This window comes from Oenanthe melanoleuca, chromosome 1A (genome assembly GCF_029582105.1).
Source record: "Oenanthe melanoleuca isolate GR-GAL-2019-014 chromosome 1A, OMel1.0, whole genome shotgun sequence".
NCBI classification, from domain to species: Eukaryota; Metazoa; Chordata; class Aves; order Passeriformes; family Muscicapidae; genus Oenanthe; species Oenanthe melanoleuca.
In genome coordinates, this window is record NC_079334.1 from 51,359,366 (window position 1) to 51,386,941 (window position 27,576).

The 27,576-nt window shown below is 36.7% G+C and overlaps 1 protein-coding gene across 1 annotated transcript in view; it reads left to right on the forward strand.

Annotated features, from left to right (window-relative positions):
* IL17REL (interleukin 17 receptor E like) overlaps positions 1-27,576 on the forward strand; it is a 42,495-nt gene that overhangs the window by 12,785 nt on the left and 2,134 nt on the right. Inside the window, exons 2-15 of the mRNA XM_056515935.1 lie at positions 5,452-5,479; positions 10,706-10,855; positions 11,588-11,697; positions 13,085-13,199; positions 14,742-14,786; positions 15,648-15,787; positions 16,045-16,116; positions 18,308-18,362; positions 19,033-19,196; positions 21,454-21,501; positions 22,173-22,230; positions 22,560-22,705; positions 25,181-25,240; positions 26,267-26,324. Coding sequence (XP_056371910.1) covers positions 5,452-5,479; positions 10,706-10,855; positions 11,588-11,697; positions 13,085-13,199; positions 14,742-14,786; positions 15,648-15,787; positions 16,045-16,116; positions 18,308-18,362; positions 19,033-19,196; positions 21,454-21,501; positions 22,173-22,230; positions 22,560-22,705; positions 25,181-25,240; positions 26,267-26,324 — 1,249 coding nt within the window. The remainder of the gene's footprint in view (positions 1-5,451; positions 5,480-10,705; positions 10,856-11,587; positions 11,698-13,084; positions 13,200-14,741; positions 14,787-15,647; positions 15,788-16,044; positions 16,117-18,307; positions 18,363-19,032; positions 19,197-21,453; positions 21,502-22,172; positions 22,231-22,559; positions 22,706-25,180; positions 25,241-26,266; positions 26,325-27,576) is intronic.

The following is a 27,576-nucleotide window of genomic DNA, read 5'->3' on the forward strand; positions in this document are numbered from 1 at the left end:
AAAGAATTCTGTTTCCTTACATTTGCTGAGATAACTACAGCAGTGACCTTTCTAAGAACATAATGAGAAAAGTTCTGAGATTCCAGTTCCCACTACCATCAATGATGTGTAAATTGCAAAGGCATTACGGCCTTTACCTAGGAAAGGAAAGGTAAAACATACTCAGTTGTTTCCCTCCATGAAATAATCCCTAGGTAGTTTCTGGGGCTGAATGTCTCTGTGAAAGGAATTGCAGTGATTTGTTGATGGTCTGTGGAACTTTTGATACAGATAGAGTGCTGAATCCTCTCTGTTTCCATACAAAATTCTTTAAATGGTGGGGATGTATAAAATTTTGACTGTGGCTGTCCACTGCTCAAAGAACTTTTCCTTATGGAGGTGATTGAGGTCACATTGGCATGCCAGATTTTTTACTAGAGGCCATGAGAAATCATTGAGACTCTAATGGACCAGCATCTGTGGGCTCCTCCCTCTGCACTGAATGGGCAAAGAGCTGAAGAAAGGAAAGCTGCTGTTGGATTGTTTACACAGACATGGGTCAGTAGCTTCCCCTCTGTGGGAGAGGACATGGAATGGTTGTGTTTTCAGCTGAGACAAAGATTAGGATGACTTTACATGGCACAAAATAAACCCCAATGTTTTCACTGCTATGGATGGTTCTGGTCACTCCATTTGGACAGATACATTAAAGTAAAAGCTGCTGAGAAAGGTGTTTGTAAGAAGGAAGATCTGGTTTATTAGAGAGGAGTAAAAGAGCTTGGCTTTTACAGTCTCACAAAAAAAGCTAAGAAAAGGTGTATTACTGGTTACAGATAAATGAAAAGTAAATTCCAGTGTGGAAAGCATCTATTTAAGTGAAAAGATAATGAGCACAACCAGAAGTTAGTGGAAGCTAACCCTTATTGTATTCATGTAAGAAGTTAAAAGGTTTGCTGTTAGTAGACAACAGGTCTTCTGGAATAGCCTTGGCTCTCACAGCAGTGCACATGAAACCCTGACATTTTAAAATAATGCTTCAGCAGTTTTTGAAAGGGATTAGATTATATGGAACCTATGGTTATCAGATGACTTTACCCAGTGATCTGGCACATGCTTCCTATTTGTGTGCAGAATACGATGGATTTTTGCAGAGCATCTCCTCTCTATTGGAAATAAAAAAAAGAATGTTCAGACTAATCATCTTTATTTAGCCTTTTGGCTAAAATTTGAACAGCAGTGATTGCAAGCCCACCATTTCCCTGTTGTAAAAGTACATTGAATCCCATGCTTGCTTTAATGGTAGTTAAATAATAGAAATTGTTGGAATAGAGAGAAACATCAGAATATAGTCATGTTCTTTTCTCTCTGCTTCTCTGCCAACTGAACCTAAAGTAGAAATGTAGCTAACAGTGAGCATTGCTCAAAAGGGAGAAAAACTCTTCATTCTACATTCACTGAGTAATGTAGGTATCTTAATGAATGAATGTTAAATGTCTGACAGCCTGGTCCCAACTAAAGCATACATCTTAAGGCATTTTCAGTCTTCTTACTATTCCTTGCAGAGTTGTGGAAGAGCTGCCACCACCTCTTCTATGAACTAACAGGTGGACTGTGAACCCAAATTTTCCTCAGACTTTTTCCTGCCTGACAGAACATCCAGGGAAGAATTTTCACAATTCTGCACTTGATTTAGTGCCTGAAGATATGAGAGGAAATGGGAAGCAGATTTGATCTTGTTTCTTTTTCTTGGCAATTTTAATTCATGAAAACACTCTCTGTGCCTCCTAATCCAAGTCTTCCTCTACTGAGCTCACTCTCTTCTCTACAGTCATTAGAACAATGGGATATACAATTGTCTTAGATCAAGGAGAAGTTGCTGTGCTAGCTAAAAAGTTGGCACCACATCTTCTATTCAGAATGCTGCATGCTGGTGGTGTCTGTTCAGATAACCTCTAGCTACAGTTGAGTAATACCACAAATGGGGAAAACCCCAGAGAAATAGGAAAATCCCTAACTGTTTGTGCATTGTGTAAGTATATTTTGCTTAGGCTCTTTGCCAAAGAAGATATGAATCAAAGATTCTCCCTGTACAGGAGTAAAATGTGCTGTCATGTTCAGGATCTTATTTTTGCATGAAAGATGCCCTCGGCGTTTGTGAAAGGGGAAGAAAATTTCCATTCTGGTTTTGGTGTTATGTTTTTCTATTGCACTCATCACTGAAAATTCCTGAAAACAAAAGATATAGAAAGTGGGAGAGGAACTTGGTTAATCCGTTTGAGTTATTCTTTCAGACAAATGGTCTCCTTGGACTGTTTTGCAAAATGATTGTAAAAGAAAATACCACCCCCACCCACTTGGTATTGTACAATAAAAAGAAACACTTCTTAAAAAGAAATTGGGCTGTGAGCAGATGTTGCTGTAACTGGCAAGTGTTTGTGCAAATACTTGATAATTTATGTAAACCTTCCCAACAACTCCTCGCCCGTAACACAACTGAGTGCCCAAGAAGGACAAAACATCTCCCAACCAGAACAAAAGTCACAGAAGGATATTTCTTTCCTGTGAAAAAGACAAGAAAATGAATGTAAGAGTTCAGATAATAGGATTCCTCTATGCAATAGTGAAAACCAGTAATTAATTAGGATAGACTAAAAGGTATAAGAGGATTTCTTCATCATGCCACAGCCTGCAGAAGTGGGTGTTTTGGTTCCCCCCTGCAATATATGTAATTTAATTATTTTACATTCAGTTTTCATTTTTCAGGTGTCATAACAGGGGGATGACCTTCTCTAATTAAAAGGCTGAATGCTCTGATTTTTGTGAGATTTTTTTGTTGTTTAATTCAGAGTGATCTTGATTTTTTAATGTAACTTTTGCACTAAGGTTGTAACCAGAAAGAATGGTTAGAGAAGTTAAAGATGCTGTTCTAAGAAGTTTTGACTGGCAATTAGGAACTCTGTCAAGCCACCTAACCAAAATATTTTCAACAGTTTGGATACAAAATGGGAAGTTAAAAATATGGAAGTAATTTGCTGAATGATAAGCCTCATGAGAGATTAATTTCTTCCAGTAAATGACTGAGAAATTAGTTGATCCAGTGGTTGGGTTTTTCTCAACAAAAAAGTGAGGTCCCTAACTCACTCACTTGATTTTTCAGTCATTTTGTATATTTGGCTATTCTAGTTCCTAGGGCCATAGACAACCTCAAGTAAAGTGACTCAATTCAACTTTTCTTGCAGCACACTTCTGCAGGATTTAAGAAGAAATAATTTAAAATTAGGACTTTGAAACAGCAGTTAAAATCTGGTAGTTTTATATGAGCTGGCATGTTCCACTTCCATTGGCTTAGTGTCACACTGTGAATAATTCAGAAAACTGTAGTCTTCTTTTTACTGATGGGTGTGCACTGGGAGCATCTCCAAACTACCAGTGAAGCTTATTTTGGGGGGAAGGGGACAGACATAGTTAATAAATAACAAGTATTTCTTTGATACAGCAGAAATTAGGTCTTATCAGTTACCATTTTCAATTCTTCATGGGGATTTGAGGAAATTATAAAACCATTTAAATAGAAGTATCCCAGTTTTAGAACAGTTTTGTAAAGAAGTTTAGTATACTTTATAGAATCATAAAATGGTGTGGGCTGGAATGGAACTTTAAGATCATCTAGTGTCCTGCAGTGAGCAGGGATAGCTCCAACTGGATCAGGGCGCTCTAAGTCCCATCCACCCTGGCCTTGAACGTTTCCCCCACCCTCACTGTAAAACATTTTTTTTACTTATCTCTGATCTAAACCTACTCTCTTCTAATTTAAAACCATCACCCATTGTCTGCTTGCAACAGACACTAATTTGAGTGTCAATGAATTATTCTGTAGAAGCAGCCAAAACGATCTCTCTAACAATGTCATAAATAATTTTTCTAATCTTCAGTCTATGGCAGTAACCACATCTGTCTTATTACAAAATGTAGTTTAAAATATCATCTTTTATACATTTGCACTTTTTTTAACTCATAGTAGCAAATAGTAAAAGATGACAACTCATGTCCAAAACTGATTGCTAAAAAAAAAGTTCCAAAAGGACAGAAGAATGAGAACTGATACAGGTTAGACAGTGGTCACTGGTTTTCTAAAAGCCTCCTTTAGGAAGGAGCTAATTTAGCTCAAATGAGAAGCTGTCATGAAGGAGAGGACACACTTCTCAGGTACCCCAGGTAGCTGCCACAGGGGAGTGAATATGCTGCCATTTTCCCCCTGCAGCAATAATAATGTTTTGCTCTACAGCTTTGTGAGGAGAACAGGATTCCCAGTGGATGAAAGCCTCCTGGAAAACCAAGCAATAATTATTTTATGATGTGCTAATGGCTTGCCCAGGCTGTAGCCTCTGTGTTTCAATTCAAGAACTTCTAAATGTCCACCAGAAAACTTTTGCTGGGTCTAAAACTCATGGATTGTTGGCTTGTTGACAAGATCCTAAAATGTTTTAAAAGTCTGAAAGCTGCCATCCCATCTGAGAGCAGAGGAGACAAGGCAGTGCCTGCTACTCTTGTGGGTGTGATAAAAATATCTCTGTCAACAGGATGCTGCTTTTAAAGGAAAGAAAATGGGAACATATATTCTAAATGCAAAAGAATACTGGTACAAGGGTTATGCCAGAAACTTGAATGCCAGAACAGCAGCAAACAGAATTTGCTGGCTAAGGAACAGCCTTTCTTTAGAATGTCATGCTTAGCAGTCAAAGTAAGATTTGTTATTTTTGTACTCTACAAAATTTTAGTGTGTGGTTACATGTTTATTTTACTGGGAAAATAGATGTAGTCTGTCTGAAAGATGGCTGGAAGCTTGTTAAAAATCTCAGTGCCAGGTTCACTTTGCCTCTTAAAAAGACACTTTCCCTTGAACACAATAAGAACTGTGGCTGAGTAATTTAATTTTCAGTCTTCTAAGCCAGATGTCAGAAATAAGTCTTATTTCTAGACTTCATTTGCAATTGCCATTATGCTTCCTTTCTAGTGGGATCTTCTAAAAATCATATAATATTCAATAATGTTCTAGATATCTTCCATTATGAAATCATGGGTTTCTTTGCTGTGGTATGAACAAATCCATTGTAGAGTTTAATGAAGTAATGCATAAACTCTTGGTCAGTAGGAATGGCATTACCTGATAAAATTATGTCTTTATTTGCTGGACCTCTTATACTTGTTAGAACAATTGCACAACTCACTAGAAATATGTGAAAATGAGGATAATGCTGATATTGTGTCCCCATGCATATCAGGCTGTCATATGCAGGCCTGATGTGCTTTTCCACTGTATTGGAAAAACATTTTTTAACCTTAAAAATTATTTCTGTTGTGGACTATGAATATATTTACCTGTTTAAGGTATGTTTACTTATGTACAATGATTGAGCAATATTTATTTTTATTATTACCTCAGCTCTTAAAATATCTTGTTTCTGTTTCCAGGGAATTCACTGTAAAAGCAAACCTTCTGGTGAGTATACATAATTCACATTTTTACTATGTTTTTTTTAAAGATAATGTGTATTATTAAAGATATTAAATCTATTATCCTAGTGACATCAGATCACTGTCATGACAGGGTATTTACCACCAGTTCTTTTGTAAAAACCATTCGAAATTGGTAGGTTTTGATAAATAATTGTCATTAATAATGACAATTGCTTTATAATTTTCCTTACCATAGTGAAGGAAAGAGATTTTACTAAGTCATTTTACGTTTTTATTGCTTTTACTTATTACTGATATTGCATATAGTAATAATACAGGGGTTTGAATTACCTGAACCCTGAAGCCTCCATCGCTCACTCCTCCAGTGCACACAGCCATCTGCAGTGAAGTAAGAGGCAGCTGCCTCTCAAATAGTCCCCCCTGAGAGGACAGGCACAGTCTCTCCTGAGAGGACAGTCACAGTCCCTTCTGAGAGGACAGTCACAGTCCCTTCTGAGTGGACCATGCTAGCTGGAGGTTTAGCTCTGAGTCCTGCTGATGCCTTCCTGAATGCAGGTGGCGGTGAGTACATAGACAGGGAGAAGATGTGATGCTGAGCTCAGACATGTGAGATGCTGATGCTATGGCATGGGGCACGACCTGAATGTCAGCTGGCACGAGCTCCTTACTCAGAATGCATGGCATTTATAGAATTGTGCTGAGGTGAGAGAAAGAATATGTGTATGGAAGTGATGCAGTTAAAAGTCCCACCAGAAAAAAATCTCTAGTCTTCTGCTGGTCAGCCCAGGGAACATTTGGTGGCTGGTTCAAGGGTTGTGAATGAATCTTGTTTGGATTAGGCAGCTGAGCTAGTACTTGCACAAACTGTGTGGAAGGTAGAAGAAGAAACAGGGGTGTTGACCTGTGCTCTGCTAGCTGAAGCATGCCTTTACATCCTTGAGCAGTACAGGCTGAGAAAATCAAGCCCTTCTGCCTGTTCTCAAAGGGAAGGACACCTGTAATTCTGTTGTTTATGAGTTAAAATCTGCGCTGGGTGTTACACAAATGCAGATCTAGATTAGTGGACACTCACAGGTACCACGAGGTGGTGATTCATTCCATCCATTTTAGGACAAGGGGATTTGTATGCTGGGAGAGAGGCAAGAGGGGTTGTCATTCTTCATTGACTGCCAGAGTTGCACAGATCACAGCCTGGGAGTCATCTGGTCCAGCCCCTGATGCAGGGGCATGCAGATGATGTATGTCAGATAAACTAGATGTTTCACTCTTAACTGGAAGGGCACTGAAGGATTTGTATACTAAAGATCTGTATCTTTGAAGACAAAATGCATAAAGGTGGTTGTAGGTTTTTCAGTGCTGTCTGAAAAAATCTTAATCAGCTATCTTTAACATAAGAAACATGTAGGATGACTCAGCCTTAGAGGTGATGAAAAAGCATTTTTTGTCTTCATCCTAATTCACTTGTGAAACAGTGGGTGTATACTTCTTTGCATATCTCCTTTTCTATATTATTTTTAAAAATTATTTGTTATTTGAGGTAAAATTACCTTAAAAGACCTTAACTCTATAGCTGAGGACCTTTACAGTAGTAATTTCTTTTAGCTGCAACAAAAAGATATTTCCTAAAATTTGCAGCCACCACCTCAGTGGTATTTGGCAGTGTGGCTTTGACTCTGCCTTCCTCCTGCTCTTCTAGGCTGTTAGGTAGCACATAAGAACTACTGTAGTATTTGAAATTCACTGTAATATATCCATACATTGATATCAAAGTATTGATGGTTTAAAAAAATTACATTTTCAGAAAATATATTTGGCACAGTATATCACCATATTGTTCAATATCCCTGGAAGTTTGAAATGTTTTCTGAACACACAACCATGAAGCCCTTTAATTTACTGTGCATTGCAATCTATTGTGAGAGAGAGGCTGTCAGTCTGAAATTTAATCAATTTCTTAATTGCAGTAAGTACTTTCAAGTAGTGAATTTTGGTACTTATTAACTGAAGTGCACCATGTGGTTACTGTAGGAGAACATATCTACTTTGTTGATGAATTTTGTTGAATCATCCTAATGAACAGATGCAGCAGATACTATGGTAAATCATATGCAAATAGGTTTGAAATACTACTGTAATTTTTACTCATGGAATGATGTGCCAGTGAAGCAATTCTAGTAGGCTTTAGAGAAGCTCACAGATTTAGCACTGTCAGTATCCTTAAGTAGTTCAGATTCTTACAATACTTGTAGGGAAGGCATATCAGATAAAAAAACAGTAAGGATTTTCTACTGGGTGTTGTCCCAGTCTTGATATTAATAGGTTTTCTCTGCCTTTTTTTTTTTTTTCTTCATGCTCTTCTCCAATTTCATCTTCTTACCTGAGGCTTCTAATTATCCATCTATTCATTTCTATTGCGTATTCATTTCTCAGCTCTGGTTTCTATTATCTAACTGTACATAAGGTGTGATTTGCTGTCATGACAGTTCTAGGTTGATTGCTGCATCATCAGATTAAAAAAAATTATCTGCTGTGGTTGAGCTGATGGCAAAAGTACAAGGAAATGTCTACATACTGAATAATAAGCCTTGGTTTCTTTATGCCTGGGCTTATATGTGCCCATAATTAAGGAACCTTTTATTAAAGCAACAATCCCTCTCTCATGTAGGGCTAATTACAGGTATTATTCATAAACACAAAATTTAGGTAAGATTTACTCAACAGATGGTTTGTGTAGCAAAATGCATCTTTATGTCTTCTGGGGTATAGATAAAACTACTTGTGTGAAAAGGAAAATGGGGTGTATTCCAGAAGAAAATACCTTAAGGGGGGATTAAAAGATGATAAAGAAGGAATTTAGTGAAGAATTAGTCAGAAATGAGTCTCATACTGTGATGATTTATGCAATGAAAATTATTTTCTGTCAGGTCATCCTTGTATCATGTATTTACTGTAATCCAATTCTAGTATCCTCATGCATGATATGATCTATTTAAATTATTATTAATGAGTTTTGCAGCATGTTTTGCAATTCTCAAAATCTATCATAAAATTCATGGAAAAAAAATCCAAAGTGAAAGTGTAATTTAATTTTATTCAGTGCACTACATATTCTCAGTTTTAAAGTAGAAACTGTGATCAAGGAGAATAGTGTCTCTGCAGACACACAGGACAGCAGAGTGTGTATCTGTCTGATGCTGATCCAATGTCAGTAATGCACCCAGGTTGACTTAGAATTCTCACGAATTAGTTCCAACCCTGTGACATCTGAAGATATCATACCTCAGGCTGTAATAACCAAGGAGAAAATTCAACTAAGTCATGACAGTTTCCCCCTAAAAAATACAGTCAAATAATATGGTCAAATACACCCAAACAGAATGGTTTGTGAAGAACTGTCCACAATATCTATCTATCTATCTATCTATCTATCTATCTATCTATCTATCTATCTATCTATCTATCTATCTGTCTATCTGTCTATCTGTCTATCTATCTATCATCTATCTATCTATCTATCTATTTATTTATCTACATATGTCTACAGACATTGCCCTCCCCTTAAATAATTTCTGTGCTGACATAGGAATGAGCTAGTTTGTAAGCCTGGATCAAGAAATTTACACCAATAACCAAAACTTAAGCAGGAGCAGTTGCTCCCAGATACCCTTGGGTATCCACAACTGTATCTCACATGATGCAGTCAGGAAACTATCTTCTTGAGCAGAGACAGAACTCAAACTAATCATCACTTAACACATTATTAGTAATAGTTATCAAGTAGTTCTGCAACATGATAAACTTCCAGTTAATAGTGGGTGGATTAATTGAGGGTTGTACAATAACTTTCCATCCTGAGACACCTTCAGAATTTTTACACCACCCATTCTTGGAACATGGAATATAGTGTTCATATCCAGCTGCTTTGCACTGTACTTCTGAGGGTTGACTCATCTCTGTGAAAATGTTTATAAATTCTTCAAAAGTCAATGTACTCCAACTACTCTTAAAGCCTTATGTATATATTTTGAGTGATCTGTGTTTTTTCATCAGTTTGCATAAATTGTCTTCTCTAGTTGCCAGTATTTCTTTGGATAATCCAGAGTTGACCAACTGCCAGTTGAGGTAAAGTGTCCTTGTTTTCCCATGCTTTTCCACTTGGTTCATATCAGCATATCCTGTTGCCTCCAAAATAAGCTCAATGACACAAAACCAGGCTAACAGAGTGTGAAGGGTTTGTCTCTTCTGACTGTATGTACGTGGTATGTATCACACAGGACTTATTTCTCCTGATACCAGGTGTGAAGGCACTTAAGGCCTAACAGATTTAAGCAAAGCTGCCACATTTATGTCAGCCTGTCTTCACATCCTGCAGTATCTTTGACAATGGGATTCAGCTGCAACTGGACACTGGGAAAATGAGAAGCCCAAGGAACTCATTGGGGATTAAATCCACTGTACCAATATAAATTCATAAATAAAGAACTGGTTTCTGTGTAGGGCAGCCTGAGAAGTAGAAAGAGATGAAACATGCTAACTGATGAGATTTGAGGCCTTAAGACTATTTTTTCCTTTTATACTAGCTTACAGTTTTAGCTCTGCAAACCCATTTTCTAAGGCTTTGGAATACCTAAATTCACACAGGGGAATGAACAGAAGAAGACATAGTAGCTGTGTTCTGTGCCTACTGATGACTCTGTTCTGTAGCAGAAGGCCTGGATAATATTTATTCTGCTCTTGTTGTTCTGGTCTAAAGCAGAAGGAAATCCTGTAGGTGTAAGGTACTCTTCCAGGACTAGGAATGCAATGGTGCCCTCTTGTGTGAAAGTGAAATTTTAACAGCAATGGAGACCGTCAGAAAGTCCTAAAATTAAAGTACTATTATGAGAATGCTCACAGTATACAGGTAATGGTTTTGAAAATTTTATATAAACTCTTAGTTTAGCCATGATCTAGCAGATCTAATTAACTGAAAACAGTGTTAGTCTAGGTGTGTTCTGCTAATCTTAGTTGTTAGAGGTATGATTGATTCCTCTTGTGGGTTAATATTTTCCTAAGCCTAGAATTTATTCCAACCCCTTACACTGCCAGTGAAGCCAACTAGCTATGCTGACTGTGTGAAAGTCTTTGCTGGTCAGTGGTGACTTTCTTACTGATTTCAGGAGAGCTGGAACTTCCCCTGTAGTGCTTGCTCTCCCCCAGACATCCTGTGTGCAATGAGTTTTTTCTGTCCTTGTGTTTGCATTTGCAGGTGGCATTTTTAACAGCTTCTGCCATGATGCTCCTGCATCTTTATCTTCTATGGTACTGAAAAGCATGAAGATCTCAACAGTGATGAAATGTGTCCAAGGAAGCCCATGCACTCTTCATTTAAACATTAAAGGAACACTGAGTTTGGATGGTAGGAATCAGCTTTGCTACTGAGCCCTTTCTGTTCACTTTTTGTTTATGGCTGCTCAGCTAAAATTTGTTCCATATTTGGGTCCAAGCTCTTTTCATGTAATGTTATCAGAAAAATATTTTTGTGAAAGCATTTTACTGTAAGACAGGATGAAGTCGTGACCGTTCTCAAGTGTATGAGAACTGAGATAATGAATTTTTTCTTCCATTATACCACATGTAACTTGTCCTCTGCCAGTGCCCCAAGCACACAACTGCCCTTTTCTTTCTTGCTCTCACACCCATGCAGGCACACACACTAATTCTGTCTGCTCTGATAATCTGGACATGAGTGACTGCCCCTACAGAAGGAGAAACAGTTTATTCATCTGAACTTACAGTTCTGCACTAAAATAAAATGGAAGTACATGAATTTCCTGTGGATAGTCTCTTTTTTACTAATATCTTGCAATGCATGTGCTTCAAATGTTACCATTTAGATATTTCCTAGTTGCTTCACTCAGAGTTAATAGGTTTTTTTTTTAAATTTGCATAATTAAAACTTCATTTATAGCAATCTGTATTAAATCCTTGTTCCTACTTCCATGTGTGAGTTATATTTAATGTCCCTTTTTTAGTAGAGATAAAATACATGTGCCTTTCACTTATGATATGGTGTATTTTAATTTTTGTTTTTGATCTTCTTAAAGATGCTTAAATTATATTTTTGCAATCTGTTCCTAACTAATTTCAGAGAATGTCCGTGGGCTGGAAATATGTTCTTTTTCAATGGACACACAGCAATCTCAGTGCATAAATGTGAGATTCACTAGGAAAAAAAGCAAGATGCTTAATGGAAAGAAGGTAAACTCCCTTTTGGGGGGAGTAATTCTTCCTTTAAACGTTTACAAATCTTGGAAAAAAATAACTTTTGTATCTCATTTTTTTTCTTATTGACTTTGTGGAAAACTACAATGAAACATATGCTTCAGCATAGCCAAATGAAACTCCACAACAAAATTCCCTTTTACAACATATAAATTAAATTTCCACTTTCTTTGTACTTCTGCTTACCTTTTGACAAGGGAACCTGTCTCTGCAGAGCCTAATTTTCATATCAGTCTTGCTAGCTTTCTTTTTGTGCCCTCCAAATTGTGTGGAAGCTTTTCTGACTCCAGTGTCTAGGAAGAGCAATGCTAGATTTTAAGTGTATATTACTTCAGTCTAACCATGTTGATGGAATTTACACATCTAGAAGACAGACAGTGCCTAAGCACTTGTACCCCTCTGTTCTAACCCTTGTAAGGGCAGGATTTGTTAAGGGGAAGTGTTTGTTATTAAAATTTGCAACCGAGACAAAAAAGAACCACCCTTGACCAACTGTTTGAAAGGCATGATTTTTTTTTGCAGTTACTGGTGGATAATAGTTGCTAATCCTGTACACAATGTGTTGCTTCATGTGCTTTGTACACATTGCACTGATTGCACATGAGGAACACAATTCTCCCAAACTGCAGTTTCAGTTTGCAGTTGGTGTCACTTGGTGATGGAACACCCATCCCTATGGGCAATGCAGGGTCACCAGCCAGCAACCATCAGCTTTCAGAGTAAGGCAAGTTTGTAGGCAGGAGTCAACAAACATATTTAATGAAACTTTCCTAGTTTCAGTTCAGTGACTAAAATGGTGACATAAGACATCTTTTACCCTCCAAATGCCTTTTACCAAATAGGAGAGTATCCAACATGAAAACCTATATGGAATTTAATAGTTAACTGATAGCAGTGAGGGAATGACCTGCTATAACTGGACCTCAGCTTTTGTTTCTTAAATTACTTTCTGCCTCATAAACTGTTATTGTATTTAATACATTTCTTGAAGTTGCCATTAAATATTTAAACAGACTTTTTTTCCATTCTGCAATTCTCTGTGCTTGTAAAATGCCTATAGACTATGGCTTTTGATATTTTTATGCTTTTAGGATTATTTGATGTCTTGTAGATATTTGGATATCCAAAAGTGAAGGTGATTGCAATCCAGCAATCCTGGATTAGAAATAATAATAATCTTTGAAATCCTGTTATCAAGTTGTATCTGCTTCTTTTACATTCCTAATTCTATTGACTGCTTAATGCTGTTTTCATATGTAAATGTATCTGAACAAAGAATATTTATTTCTTAAATATCTTAACCAAAGGTTTTTCTGTATTTGGAAGTCATGTATGAACTCAGTTTTATAAATGTTTTAAACAGGTACAGGTAGAGTTCAATTGCATTGAAGTCAATGTAGCACAACACATCTATGTGACCATGAAAACTGTACCACATTACTGTGAAGTCAAGCTGAGCCAGCAATATTATGTTGAAGGTAGGAAAACATCTTAAATCAGATGCTTTTCAAGAAATATCTTGTAAAACAAAAAACCCAAACCAAACAACAACAAAAAAAACCCTCAAAGGAAAAAGCACGTCCATATCAGGTTCTGGGATACACTGACCTAAGTGATGGCAGATCACATATGCCAGGACCAGTCTTAGTTTACTTTTCAGTGACTTTTTTTTTTTTGTTAGCAAGTAAAGGTCTCAATTTGCTATAAAACCAATAGTTTATATATAAAAATATGTAGAAAACTGAATTTACACTGTGCACTTGTCTGTTGCCCTTGTGATTGGCACGTGCTCTTTCTCTGCCTGCACACTCAGCTCTGCCTGCTCTCTTTGCCCCAGATGGAGTTTCTGCTTCTCTGCATGGGTGGCCCAGGGGTGGCTTCAGAAGCTTAATAAGAAAGTCTATAGAAATTTATTTTTACTTTAATTAGCTAGCTGTTCTATAGCCTGTTTACATGTAACTGGAAAAGATTAGGTAGCATTTTTCCATGTTTTTGGGGTGAAGTGCCCACACATTTTTTACAAATTAGGCCATGTGCATACAAAAATAGATTCAGCACTGTGGTCCAACCATGATACAGTGTGGCCAAAGAAGGAAAAAGCAAAAAATGAAGTGAGACCCCTTGTTTGATGGGATTGTCCTTCCTTTCTCTAGAGCCCACGGATGGGTGGTTCTTGCTCTTGCCCATGGTACAGTGTCATCCCTGCTATATGGTTAGACACTTTGGTACAAGCAAGGCCTTTTTATGCTTAAAAAGCCTTTAATTTCCTTATAAATCCTGATTCACTATTGAAGTATATAAGTACTTTGTGAACAAAGAAGGAAGGAAACAAGGTTTTATGAAGCCCAGTATTAAGACACATTACCAGGGTGAGTGAACAAATGAAAATAGGAACTCTTTCTTGGTGAAAATGTGGGCAAATTAAAGTGCTTCTCCAATACTGTGTTATGCAAGGAGAAGTGAAAGTAACACGTGAAAAGTTGTTTTAATGTTCTTAAGAGTTAAGTTTTAGATATAAAAATATCAGATGTTCTGAAAGCGTTGCCTGGCTTCTAATTCTGGTAAGCTCTCTAGGAGCTACAGAGGGTGTTTCTTTCAAGGCTGGAGTCAGAACAGCAAAAACACAGAATTATTCATAACAGAGAAATGAGCCTGGTAAACAAAGGGAGTTGTTTGAGGAAAAATAACCAAAATTAATATTATTACTCAAATTAGTGTTAGGTTCTGGGTAAAGAAGTGTGGTGCTATATCTCAACTGCAGCCTTAACTGCTGCTGAGGTTTCCCAGTAGGAGCTCCAGATTGGGGAGATAGATCCTTAGGGCATATTGTGATATGATCTCTGTGTGTGGGAAGAGTACTTACCTTTTTTGCTGTTTATCTTAAAATGAATGTATTAATCCTTTAAAAAGAGGGATGAGAGAGGTTTCCTGTTGGGAATCTATTGGATAAGTTGGCAGTTTGTTTACACAGTTATATGAATAAAGCAGCACTGAGACAAACTCTGCCTTCTACTTTGCAGATTGCAGAAACAGTGATGTGGGAAAATATATTCCAGCTTGTTCAGGTGAGCTGATCTTCTATGCAACTTAGAGCTGTGAGGTATTTCCAGTGACCTATACAATGCTATGTTGTCATACTTAAATGAGCAGGGAAAAAAAAAATTATTATTTCCAACTACCACTACTTATAATTACCATGTAGTTGATAGGCAATGTTCTGGAAATGTATTTCTATGTATTTCTATTGAAATGGTACATGCTAATGTTCTGGAAATACATTTCTATTGGAAATGCTACATGGGAGGTAAAGGTTTTGATAGTCTATTTGATTTCTAAACTTTTGGAAGTAGATTTGTATTCTTTTAATCCACTTTGGATTGCTGGTTTTATGTTCTGTCTATTGACAGACCTCATAAATAGATTGAAATTAATTTGCAAAACTGCTATACTGCTTTTGGCATACCTGTGAATATATGTATAAAAATATTCCTTCCACATATTGCATTTGTCTATCATAGTTGCGCATATTCTCTATGTAAGAAAATTACAATCTTGGGATAATCAGCCCTTATAGGAGTATAGTGTGTATCTTTCAAGTATTTGTACATAAACTACATAAGATCCCCAGTACTAAGGTTGAGGTAAAATTGGTAGGTGTCTTGGCCTCTCAATATTACAAGTGCTAAGCTAAATAATGTTGAATGAAAATTATATCTCATAAAAAAGAACATGAGTACTATCAGGGTATAAAAGTAATAATAGTTTCAAATATTCTAGGTAAGAATCTATAGATGTTGAGTTTCAGCTCCATCAAGTTGTGAAATATATTCTGTACGTTTTATAAATAGACAAAATAGATATAATAAAGCTATAAAGAAACAGATACAGATGTAATAACTTCATGCTTGATTTTACTTTTTTTTCAGCTGGAAAGTTAGATTATAATTTAGACAGGGCAAGGAAAATTGTAACAGTGAATGTATCCAACTTTCCCCGAGATCAGGATTATTACGTTCGCCTGTGCCACAAATGGTTTACCTGTGAAGATGTTGGGGCATTTGCTGTGGTGAGTCTGTCTCTCTGTCTCTATCTATCTATCTATCTATCTATCTATCTATCTATCTATCTATCTATCTATCTATCTACTATATAATCTATATCTATCTATATCTTATATATATCTATATATAATCTATATATATACCTATATATATCTATATCTATAATATCTATATCTATCTATATAATCTATCTATATCTATCCTTTAGCTTTATTAAAAGTCATTTACTGTCCTGGAGTTATGACCCTCTTTTCCATTTCAGATAAAAGGAAAGGAATCTTTTAAGTCCGTTTCTCTGAAGTATTCTCAGCTACTCCCTTGTCTTTGCATTGAGGTAATACAGTCTGGAATTTGGTATATATTTGTGTTTCTGATTAAAGAAATTTTATCAGGCACTGTTCTAAGAAAGGAGGAAAAACCTGAAGAAAAGAGGTCTAGACCAAGTTTTTGACTGAGGCTATTTTTGAATATAGGATTTTGTAAATGTAAGGAAGAGACTTTTTAGGAAATGCTAATTAAAACACAGCAATCAGAAGAAAATGGGATAATATTTACAATCATTTATTGAATGTGTAATATTATTTTGACTGATTTTTTATAAAGCATGAAAAGACAGAAGACTTAATCTGACTGAATGTCAGCAGCATTTGATATAGTATTGCATGAGAAACTAAAAGAGGAATTGAGGAAACTGAGAATGAGAACAAGATTTGAGTAGTAGGTAAGACCTGGCTGCAGCAACTGCTCTTGAATGGGCCTGTGCTGGTAGGGAGGTGATTTAAGGACAACACTTAGAGTCATTCTCATATAAATGTTTTCATCAATGACATGGGCACAACATGTAAAAATGTGTAATGGGATTCGCTGGAACAGAGTTGGGATGTGCAATCAAAATGCAGGAGGATGAGGGTGATTGGAAGAGACCAGAGATTTTTGTATGTGACATAATTGAAGGATGATGATGGGTGAAGTACAAAGTACAAGTTCATGCACTTGCTCTAATACAAAGAATTCTTGATGTACAATGAGAGTCCCCATATTGAAATAACAGTGGAAGAAAAAAGATCTGGGTGAAATAGTTGATTACAGGGTTATTAACTAGCTTGCTTCCATGATGTAAAAATGAACAAGTCTAGTGATTTAGATTATTCCAAGCTAACAGGAAAATATGGGCAATGCCTACTTTGAAATACTGTAAGCAATTATTGTATCCATATTCAAGAAAGAATAATTCAAAAGGAAGATGTACATTAAACATTTGCAGTGTTTGGGGAATGAGGAGACTGTTTTACAAAGAAGATTCAAAGGCCATGTTTCCATTAGCCTCATATAACACATGCAAAGAGAAAATATGCTTGCTGTGTAAATACAGACCAGAAGGGTCATTTATAGGAAAAATAAGATATCTTTTAGAGAGAAGTCATTCTTGCAGTGAGAATGAAGGGGGATAAACTTAATTCCATGACTATTCAGGTTAGTAACAGATTTTTCTCATAACCTGAGAATTGAGATTTTGGAATGTCCTTCATACAAGGATTAAAAGGTCTCAAACAAATTAAAAATTATCTTGAAAACATAGAAAAATAATATGTGAACATAGTTTTCTCACTGAATTTTGGGATTGGATTTATGTTGCAGATTAAGATACCTAAATGCAGATATCCAAGTATAGATATCTACATTTGAATTAGGTGTCCAAACTCTTAAAGTCAATGGAGATCTAATTAATGCAGTCAGTTGCTCAACTGATAAGGTAGATGGCCCTTTTGGGATGTGCTGGACTGCACTGTAGATTCCACTGGCTGCACTTCATAAGGCTGCTGTGATAGTAATTTAGGCACTTTAGTCACACCTAGATATGTACATTATGGGACCTAAAATCACATACCTGAAGCTGAACCACAAAGTCTTGTCCAAGCCTAGGGAATTTTTTAATTCCTCTCTGAAAATATGAGGTCACTAGAAAAATTTTATTCCTCTCAGTGTGTACACAGAAAATTCTGCAATAAGATTGCTGAGCAAACAGATGGGAACTCCAAATAACAGAAACATTTGCACACGAATCTTAGTAACTAGGGCATAGCAGCAGCCATGCACATATACTTGAATACTGAGTTAAATGTTAGTCTTCAGATTTTAAGGATGGATTCTTCAGCATTGTAGAGGCCAGGAGATCTTATGTTATAATTATTGCATGTTTTGATTCCCCTAGAAAATAATGACACTATAAGAAACTCAATGAAAATCAAACTGGAAGACTTTCTAAATGCAAATGGACCAAATATGTGACTTAGAAATAGTAGGAGTATAGTGTTAGAAGGGATCACCTTAGTTCAATGCCCCTAATGATGAACAACAAAATGAAAAAATAGTGCAAAGCTTATTTTAAAAATTTACTTCCAAAGCTTTCTAAGAAACATGGCATCCTTATCTTTGGTGGGAAAAATTCCTGTCACATTCTACCCAAAATGCTAAAAACATGTGTGTCTGACAACCTCTAACTGATGTCCACTGTTTGGTTGTAGGGTTGGCTGGCACTTCCAGATGCACGGAGAATACAACTCTGCCCCTTTGAAAATGGCAAGTACTGCATGATTACTCTTTATAGGAGTGACTTTCAGCAGCTCCATTAGTATGTCACAATTTAAATTAATCTGCAATGAAAATCATGTATTGCAAAACTTCAAGGAAATAATCTTATTGGTTTGTTTAACTGTGGGAAGATGAAATAACTTACTTTCAGACCAAATAGCTCACCAAGTTTATGCCAACATAAACAGTAACTTTCTAGTCATTTCCCACATTTTCTTAAGTGACATGCAAACTGTCCAGAAGGAATAAAAGGTCAGCTTAGAAGTGGTGTGAGAAGAGGACTTCAAGGAGACATTTGAAGATGTCCAATATCCAACTTAAAGGAGGGAGCAAGGAGTTGAAAAAGGACAGTTAACGATATATGAGTTCCATCCTTAACAGGAAATTATTCACACAAATATTCTAGCAGTGTCAGAATTTGGTTTGAGATGATAGCTCCGAAAGAAACAGAAAAACAGAAAAAGAAATTGTCTTATTTACACACATATGAAAGGAAATCTTTTACCAGGCAAATAGAAAAAAGCATGGCCTAAAAAGTGTTTTATTGTGTTGTCCAAGACTTTGATTTAATGCACGTGTAGAGGTACCAGACTCATTAATTGTGTTGATTCCTGTCTGGATGTTTGGAATAATGTTTTTCCTCTCTCTTTGTGCACAGATACACAGGTGCTGTGGGACAATATTGTTTATAACCCATCGACACAAACCCTTGCTTGGGAGCCAGCCTGTCCTGTCCTTGCCACGGTTAACCTGTGCAGGTTCACCAGGTCAAATGACCATTGTGAAGATATTGAGAACTCTTTCAAAAATTCTCCTGAGAAAGTAAGAGCTGTGTGGATTAATTCTGTAAAACTGTAAGATTGAAAGGCATCACCAAAGGCATAATGTGAAGAGCTAGACTTTGGAATAAGTGTAGTTGCAAATTCCTCTCTTCTTCTCTGATACTTAAAACTAGTCACAGTCATAGTCTTTTCTTGCACATTAATCACATGATTTATTCAAAATAGTCACTGACTCGTTATAAAGAAATAAGAAGTGGAGATGACTGGGCAGCTTGTAATGTTTGCTAAATTCTTTGGGGTAAATAGGATCTGCTTTTTATTTATAGTTCATGTCAGATTCCCTTTAAAGTAAGGGAGACAGACACATTGAGGGGACAACCCTTCTCATCTGTAGATAGGCATAATAGGTTGGAGAGATTTCTGTCTGATGGTACCGCCTTCTTTTTACTGTCACAATAGTCTATTGTGATTAGATCAGATTTAGATATTTAACATTTAGACACCAAAAATATAAATCAGATGAAGATAAATACCTTTAAATATTTCTCGAGACATAACAGTTCTTTGGTAGGGCACATTTGTTTTGTAATGAAGATCTTTCTGAAGTGCCTTCCTCAGCCTAGTCCAATGTCTTGAAATGGTGGGTACTGAAATATTGTGTCCCTTAGTTCTTCCAGGTTGAGAAGGGTTTTCAAATGCATATGTCTTGAATGGCTTAACAGTTCAATCTGAAATCTGTTGATACTGAATGCTCTGGTTTGGAGGTTCATTAGAATTCGTTTCATCATGGAAAGTAAGTTTCAGGCTTGCCTGATTGTGGAGAGAAAGCAGTAATCTTAAAGTAACAATTGAAAAGGCAAATAAAATAAAACACAAGATAGTAATTATGAAACCTTTGGATTAATATTATTATTCTGATGACATGTTTGGGGAGAGGGTAGGGCTGACTCAAGACTATCAAATGCTTTTGTGATTAGGAACTCCTGGCCAAGCCTTTAGTGATTGTTCAGATTCATCATTTATGAGTTCCAACAAAGCTTTGATCTTGGAAACCAGATTAATTTTATTCTAGATGTGACTGATCCCTGTGGGATTATTCATCTGCTGGCAACAAATACAATTCATTGCTTGCAGGGGAGAAAAACAAAAAAAAAGAAAATAAGACTAAAGTGGGGTCTGGCTGGTAATGGTTGTATCTGTTACCAGAATCCAAATTTACTAGAGAGTATGAGGGTTTTTCTATATTTGCTGGTTACATTTAATGATTGAACATTAATGTTAATCATAGAACCATAGAGTATCCTGAGCTGGAAGGTACCCACAAGGATAATCAACATTAATGGATTAAATGAATTCTCTTTTTTTTCCTCATTAATTCTAACAAGTTTGATCTTGAATTTGGTCCATTTATTGTACTGAAACCCTGAAAACCATTGCTGTAGTATGCTGGAAACTACAGCAGATTCCTCAGATGGGGCCAGCTGTCCCTGTAAATCCACACAAGGTGCCACACTCTAGCACTATGCACATGTACTGACTTAGGTACAAAAGCTGCATCCCTCCTCTTTACTAAGGCTGGGGCTTTCTCTGTCGATGACAACGCTGTCTCCAGGCTCAAGTAGACTCCTACAGAACTATCTCCTGGGACACTGTTGTTATGTTCTCAAAAGAAGTTACAGGAAGGAAGTGTTTAGCTGTGTACTGTGCTCAGTCACTTGAGTAACTGGGTTTATTTAGGTAGGATCACTTATATATGTGGCAATTGTTTATATAAGACAAGGCTTTTCGTGGTGAAGCCCTTGGTGGGTAAACAGTTGTTAATCAAGAAAACAACATTTTTTGGATTGCTTAAATGATTTCTAAACTTAAGCCTATGTTTCACTGTTCTGAAATATGAGTATGGAAAATGGAAAGATTTCTCAACTGGTGGTAGAATACTTTTGGATGTATGTTTAAGTGTTCTGCCCAGTTGTTCATGAGCGGCAGATAAGGGGTTGATACAAGATGACTTGTGTAATCAACATTTTGTCCAAGCCACCACTGAATCAATTAATTTTGCTCAAATGGGCCAGGCTGACCATAAAAAAGGCTACATGTTGCAGATAAAAAGAAGCAAACTATTCAGTAATCCAAAGCAGCAGTTGTTTGTAACCATTTAATGGGATTAACTCCGTGGGATGCTTATGAAGTAAACAAGCCAGCTTCTTTCTCAGTAATCACACCATGATAATTTTCAGTAGTAGATTTTGTGAAACTAGTTAATAAAACTACCTAATGCTGAGTGCTCTGTCTTCCAGCAGGTTAAATATTCTCGTGTGGACACTCACCCAAGACTCTGCATGAAGGTACAGGAATTTCTTTGTAAAACACCTATTAACTGCCCTTCTGTCTCTAAAATAAATGAGCTACTGATGTTCTTTATGATCAATATTTTGTTTCATATCTCTGATGAATGGAAACTGACAATGAAGGAAAAGATTAGATTAGATTAGATTAGATTAGATTAGATTAGATTAGATTAGATTAGATTAGATTAGATGGTGATTGTTTTGAAGTGCAACAGCAGTAATAGATAGGACACAGGTCAGATTGTTCCCTTTCTTTTTTCTGTTTAAGAAAAGCAGGAAAAACTGTTTTTGGTCAGTGCAAATTCTGAAGAACTCTGAAGTGCTGAATTTAACATATAAAGTTTTTCATAGTAAATGTTTGAAATGTAAATGATCAATACATTACATTTAATGTAGAATCTCTTACTATAGAAAAAAAAAGCCAAATAAGGCTAATACAGGTGTATTATTGTTTTCTTTTAGATTACTTTAAAGTCAGTGGAACCAGGTATTTCTGTACAATATGCATGATTATAAATACCTGAAGAGTTAGGGAATCTAATTTAAGTCAAGGGTTGTGAATTAATCTTCTGCAACTTTCTGGAATGCCCTGATCACCACTAGTTGAATATTTTGTCACAGATTGAAATGGAAAATTTGTTTTTCCTAACAGATTTCTCTGCTTTCAGTTTACAACCAAACGAGGATCCTGGATTAAGTGTCCATTTGCACATGGAGAATTTCCAGGTATATACATATTTTTAAAATTGCATAACATTATATTGTGGAAAAATTTAAATCACTAGATATGAGCTGTCTCTTTTATGTGAGAAGTGTTCACAACACTGTAAATTATAAACTAAGTCAAAGAGATTTGACAGCTTATTACTTCTATATATCCTCAGTAGATCTAGTGTTCATCAGTATAAAAAGTAACTTGTAGAAATCAAAATAATTACTTGCATATCATTTGATAGCAGTTAAAAATACAAAAGCTTTTTATTTTAGGTATAAATTTTAGAATATAATGTATGGTCCTTGTATATCTAAAAGTAAGTATTTTTCCCTAATATCAGCCTGGAAAATGAGGACTGTTGCAGTTGCAGAACAAATACAAATTTTCTTCACATCCCAAACCAAGGCACAGTTCTCAGTGCTTGTGTGTAACAGGACGCAGATGGCTTCATGTGAATCTCTTGGGATGCACCAGTCAGTCTCTGTGGTTTGTATATATTATTTCTTAAACATTGTAAGACTTTTAAACATACCTAACTTCATTCATTTGTTATTCCATATATTGTTCTGCAGCTTGAATTCATTAATAAACCATGAACATATTGGAACAATTACTGGAACATTTTAAAAGCGTGTAGTTCTAAATCTGATCTCACACTGAAACAAGAAATAAATAAAGATTGTGAAGTCAAATGAGTCACATCAAAGGATGTGACTATTGAGTGGAACCTTAATATTATTTTAATGTCGTTTTTGTATTGTGGTATTTGTGTTACGTATATAGCAAATGTTACTGTTAATATTTCATATATGGGTCACTGATATAGCTGACCTGACAAATCACACATCATGAAATGTAAGACTTGAGGCATCAATCCTTGATGAACTCTAAATGTTACAGCTGCCAGTACAAACTCAACATGCAAAAAGGGTTAATTTTCAGCCAAATTATGCTTTTAAGCCAGCTGATTGTGTGCCTAAACAACTGCTTCTTCCAACAAAGTGGGGACAAAGTGTGATTATGGGAGGGTGAGATTTCAGTTTCTGGCAGCAGCTAGCCATGAGAGCCTCATTCCTCTCTTGCAACTTAGTCTACACATTTTCAGAGCAGCACTCTGGTTTGCCCTTTAAACCTGCCTATTAGTTACCTTTTTGACCCAAAGTGTGATCTACTGAGAGACACATCTGGAAAGTGAGGTCAAAGAACACAAGAATGGCCAGAGCATTATTTTTCAAACAGAAGAATATTAGCAGGATAGATTCTGGTAGCTACTAGGACCACCATGTTAAAAGACATCCATCTGGTTCAGCAGCCAGCTCCTCAGTAGTCTCATGTCCACTGCTAAATATGTGCTCCTGCTGTCTGCTTCCCTGACCAGGTACATGAGATGGCATATGATGAATTTTGAGAAATCTAGATGTTGTGATTTGAATTGTTACTCCTGACTTGCCTGTTGACTTCACTCTGCTGTAGGGAGATGCATAGCTGCTACATCTGTCCTCCCTTTAAGGTATATTCCAGCTGCATTTATTTGCCACTCTGCAGGGACACAATGCAACTGTGCCTTTTTCAGGTACTTGTGATTCTTCGAGTGAGAAGGGTGCACATACTAGAGCTTTGCTGATGGCCAGGCAGTTATGAACAAGGATTTCTTAAACATAATGGGCTGGATACTGAATGCTGAATTTATTTTCTAATGAATTGGTTTTGATCATTATTGCATCTCTGATGCTGAATGTAACAGCATAGCTGTTAAAAGCAGAATTTTCCAACTCAGCTTAGTCTGAGGACATGCATAACTTGCTTCTCTAGGAGATCCCAGAGCTGAATAATCATGGGGAAATGCCTGGGAAAAAGCAGCTATCCTAATTAACTCAGACCACAGTGGGCAGGCATTGGTGGTAATATCAAGAGCCTGTCCTAATGGGAAAAACTCTCTGGAAAATGCTGCATTACTGGCAGAGATGGAGATCTGTACCATAGAATAGTTGTCAACACTCAGGGAACTTTCAGTAGCACTTCCCTTAAACTGGTCTATTTCACATGAAATCTGTGGAGTTTATACTTTCTGGTTTTAAAGGTTCCCTGTGTGGATTGCTAAGTGAAAGGGATAATGGTGGAGCAGCAATAAATCACAGCTAGATATTGAAGTGTTTGTTTCATGTAGGCACTGATGCCTTTAAAAATGCTGTTTTCTTCCCTGTGGTAGAAGGCTGTTATATCCTCTGCTGTGACAGAATGGGACCTCACATAAGTTACATAAACTCCTATCCCAACACCATGAGCAGTATAGATAAAGTTCTCATCAAGACCTAACTCTGTGTTCCCAGCAACCAATGTTCATCCCCAAACTACTGATTCATCTTCAGTCATTCTTGAAAAAAATTATATTCACCTAATTTCCCCCAGATTACTTTAGGAGTTTGCCACGCTGAGGAGAGTAGTGTGGGATTCATAGCTATTGGTGGAATAATAAACATTATTTTGAGGACAAACCATAATCAATCAAATATTAAATGTCAAGCCAGTCATTTAGGACAATTTTACCCTGAGGCTCAGCTTGTTCTCTGCATACAATGGGATGGGAAGTCCAGAAGAACTGTAAAGACAGGGTCATTCCTTCAGCTCATACACCAGGGAAAAGAAATTAAGATGGTGGGAAGAATCAAACAGTGGGGGTGACTGTCCTTTTTATGATCTCCATAAAATGCAGTAACATTAGTCCTCTTTCTGTGCTGCCACAATGTGCTTGTCAAAACTACACCAGCTGCTGATGGTCCTTGAGATTTGGGGTTACCTCTGAAAATAAATAACCTTCCATTAATTTTCTAACATAGTAGAACCCATAGCATTATTGGAAGCCAAAGCAAAGAGCTCCAGAGACACAGTATGTTTTCATTGTTCCAGGGAATGAAAAATAGTGATTTTCAACTTCTTCTTCTTTTTTTTTTTATTCATTAGGGAGATTCTGTTTCAATCACTGTGTCAAGGGAAATGTGTGGGTCAACAATTTGCATTCAGGTATGTGTCTTGCTTTTGCCACGTACTCTGTGCAAAAAACCTAATAAACAAATCATTGAAAAGCCAAGCAAACCAGCAGGTACTCTCACTGCTTTCTCCTCCCAGCTAAATCTCTTTATTCTGCAAATTGATTTGGCAAAGAGCATTATTTATAGCTTGGTATGCTGCCACCACCTCTCTTTGAGGTGACATTAATTAACTGAGAAGTTGCTCTCCATGATCTTGCTCCTTTGTCAGTGGCAGATAAAAGGATATCATCAGGATATTGCTAATTCTGTCTTTACATGTTCCTTCATAAAAAAAAAAAAAGTTCCAAGCTACCAAAAGATTCAAGTAAATAATAGATGAATTTTCAAAAATTGACATTGACTAGAAAAGGTAAGGCATACAGTAAACATCACAGCAAATGCACGGCACTCAGGAAAGTAGAACTGAGCAAATTATTTCTGACATTTCTGCACACTATTTCCATAGGTGAAGTTTATTAAGAAACTTTATTCATAGAAAATGAGCATGAAGCTTATAGGTTTATTCCTCTCTGGAGTTAGTTTTCTGAGACGCTGAGAGAAATGAAAGTGAGAGTGGAGCTCTGAGGCTCCAGTAGCTGCCCTGGAAGGCCCTTCTCAGCTTCACTTTCTGCTGCTGGGAAGAAAGAGGCAAGATGAAAATGAGATTGGCAAGAGTCTTTGAGTAATGAGAGTAATAGTGCTTTCCTGATTGAGAAATGAAAATTCTCAGTGGGGAGACTGATAATTTCCTGCATAATTATTTATTTTGCAAATAAGATATTGTCTGTCAGACAACAATAACAAAAAAATTATTATTAACTCCATCATTTAGAGACCTAAAAGTGATTGCAACTCACTAATATACACTAGACCAGCAATCTCCATGTGTTTATTTAAAAACAGATTTAAAATGCAGTCACTTGAGTAAACTAATAAAGCAATCTCATTTTGTCAACACAAGTGCTTAGTAACAGTTCTGCTGAAAGGGGGAATAAGCCTCAATTCTTTCTTTTAAAAGGGCTGGAGAACAGATGTAGATTATTCAGTTCCACTGCAGATCTGCGATACCTACTGTGGTAAGTAGGCATGTTGACAAAAGCAGCATTGGGTCTTGATTCTGTGGAAGAGAACATTTCAGGTGAAGTGTGTTTTCACTGGGAAACTGAGGTGGGATTCACCTGACTGAATTCCTTTATAGACAGTGGATTCATCTACCTCATGAGCTACTTTAATTAGCTCTGCTAGGGCAACTTGTGTGGCTGGCTGCTGCCTCTGCTTCCTGGGTGAATTTCCCACCCTGTGCCAGGTTCTGTGTGGCACACCTATATTTATTTACCTTGCTGTCAGTACATGAGGTGATTAGTTAAAAACACACCTTGGCAAGAGGCACACACTGCTGCCATTGCAGTGGCTGCAGCACAGCCCTGTTGTCACTTCTTCCCCTCTGCAAATGGGACAGCAGGATTTCTCTCCACTTCCTAGCTAGCAGAAATTTGCTTCTGGATATGTTATTACTATGATCTGAGGCACACTCAGATACACTGTGGAGTCAGAATATTCTAAAATCTCCAAGCCCTGAAAGCAAGCTATTGTAGAAGTCAGTGAGTTCAGAGTAAACTAAGGCTGTGGGGTTTATGGTGAGCAGTACAGCAGCGAATTGGCTAATTTAGAACTAAAAAGTCTAAAAGGAATCATGCTGAGAGAAGCCTCAATCTGAGCATTGCCAAAAACACTTCCCCAAATTCACACAACCAACCAACCAACCAACCAACCAACCAACCAACAAACCAACCAACCAAACAGCCCCTTCTCGTTCACTGCAAATATAGTAAGTCCTGTGACAGATTTTCCCTATTCTCTAAAAACACCTGTCAATTAACTACAGCTTTAGATTTGGAAGCCTGACCATATGATTTATACAAAGTCAAAGCAAATGACAAATAATCTTGTAATGGCACAGTGAAATAGTGAAAATAAATACTGTGTCCATCTTTGTAAAATAGGAATGTTCATGTTAAGTGTTACTATTAAGGATACCAAGCACTGTCAGAATGTCCAGAAAACTCATGATGTTATTAAAAAACAAGATTCCAGTCATAAAAACATCTAAACATAACAACATATAAAAAAGTCAGTCTAACCATCACGAAGGCTGCTCTTTACCCAGGCTTCAAGAAAAGCTTTCTAGCATGTAGAATTTATTATTCTACAATGGACTGCATTTTTCTATAAGTAGTGGTGCTTTGGGAATTACAATGGCTTGGTCTTGTTTACTCTACAAAGAATGGAGATGGGAAAATAATGTGGTAGTTTCTTTTTTAAATTTGC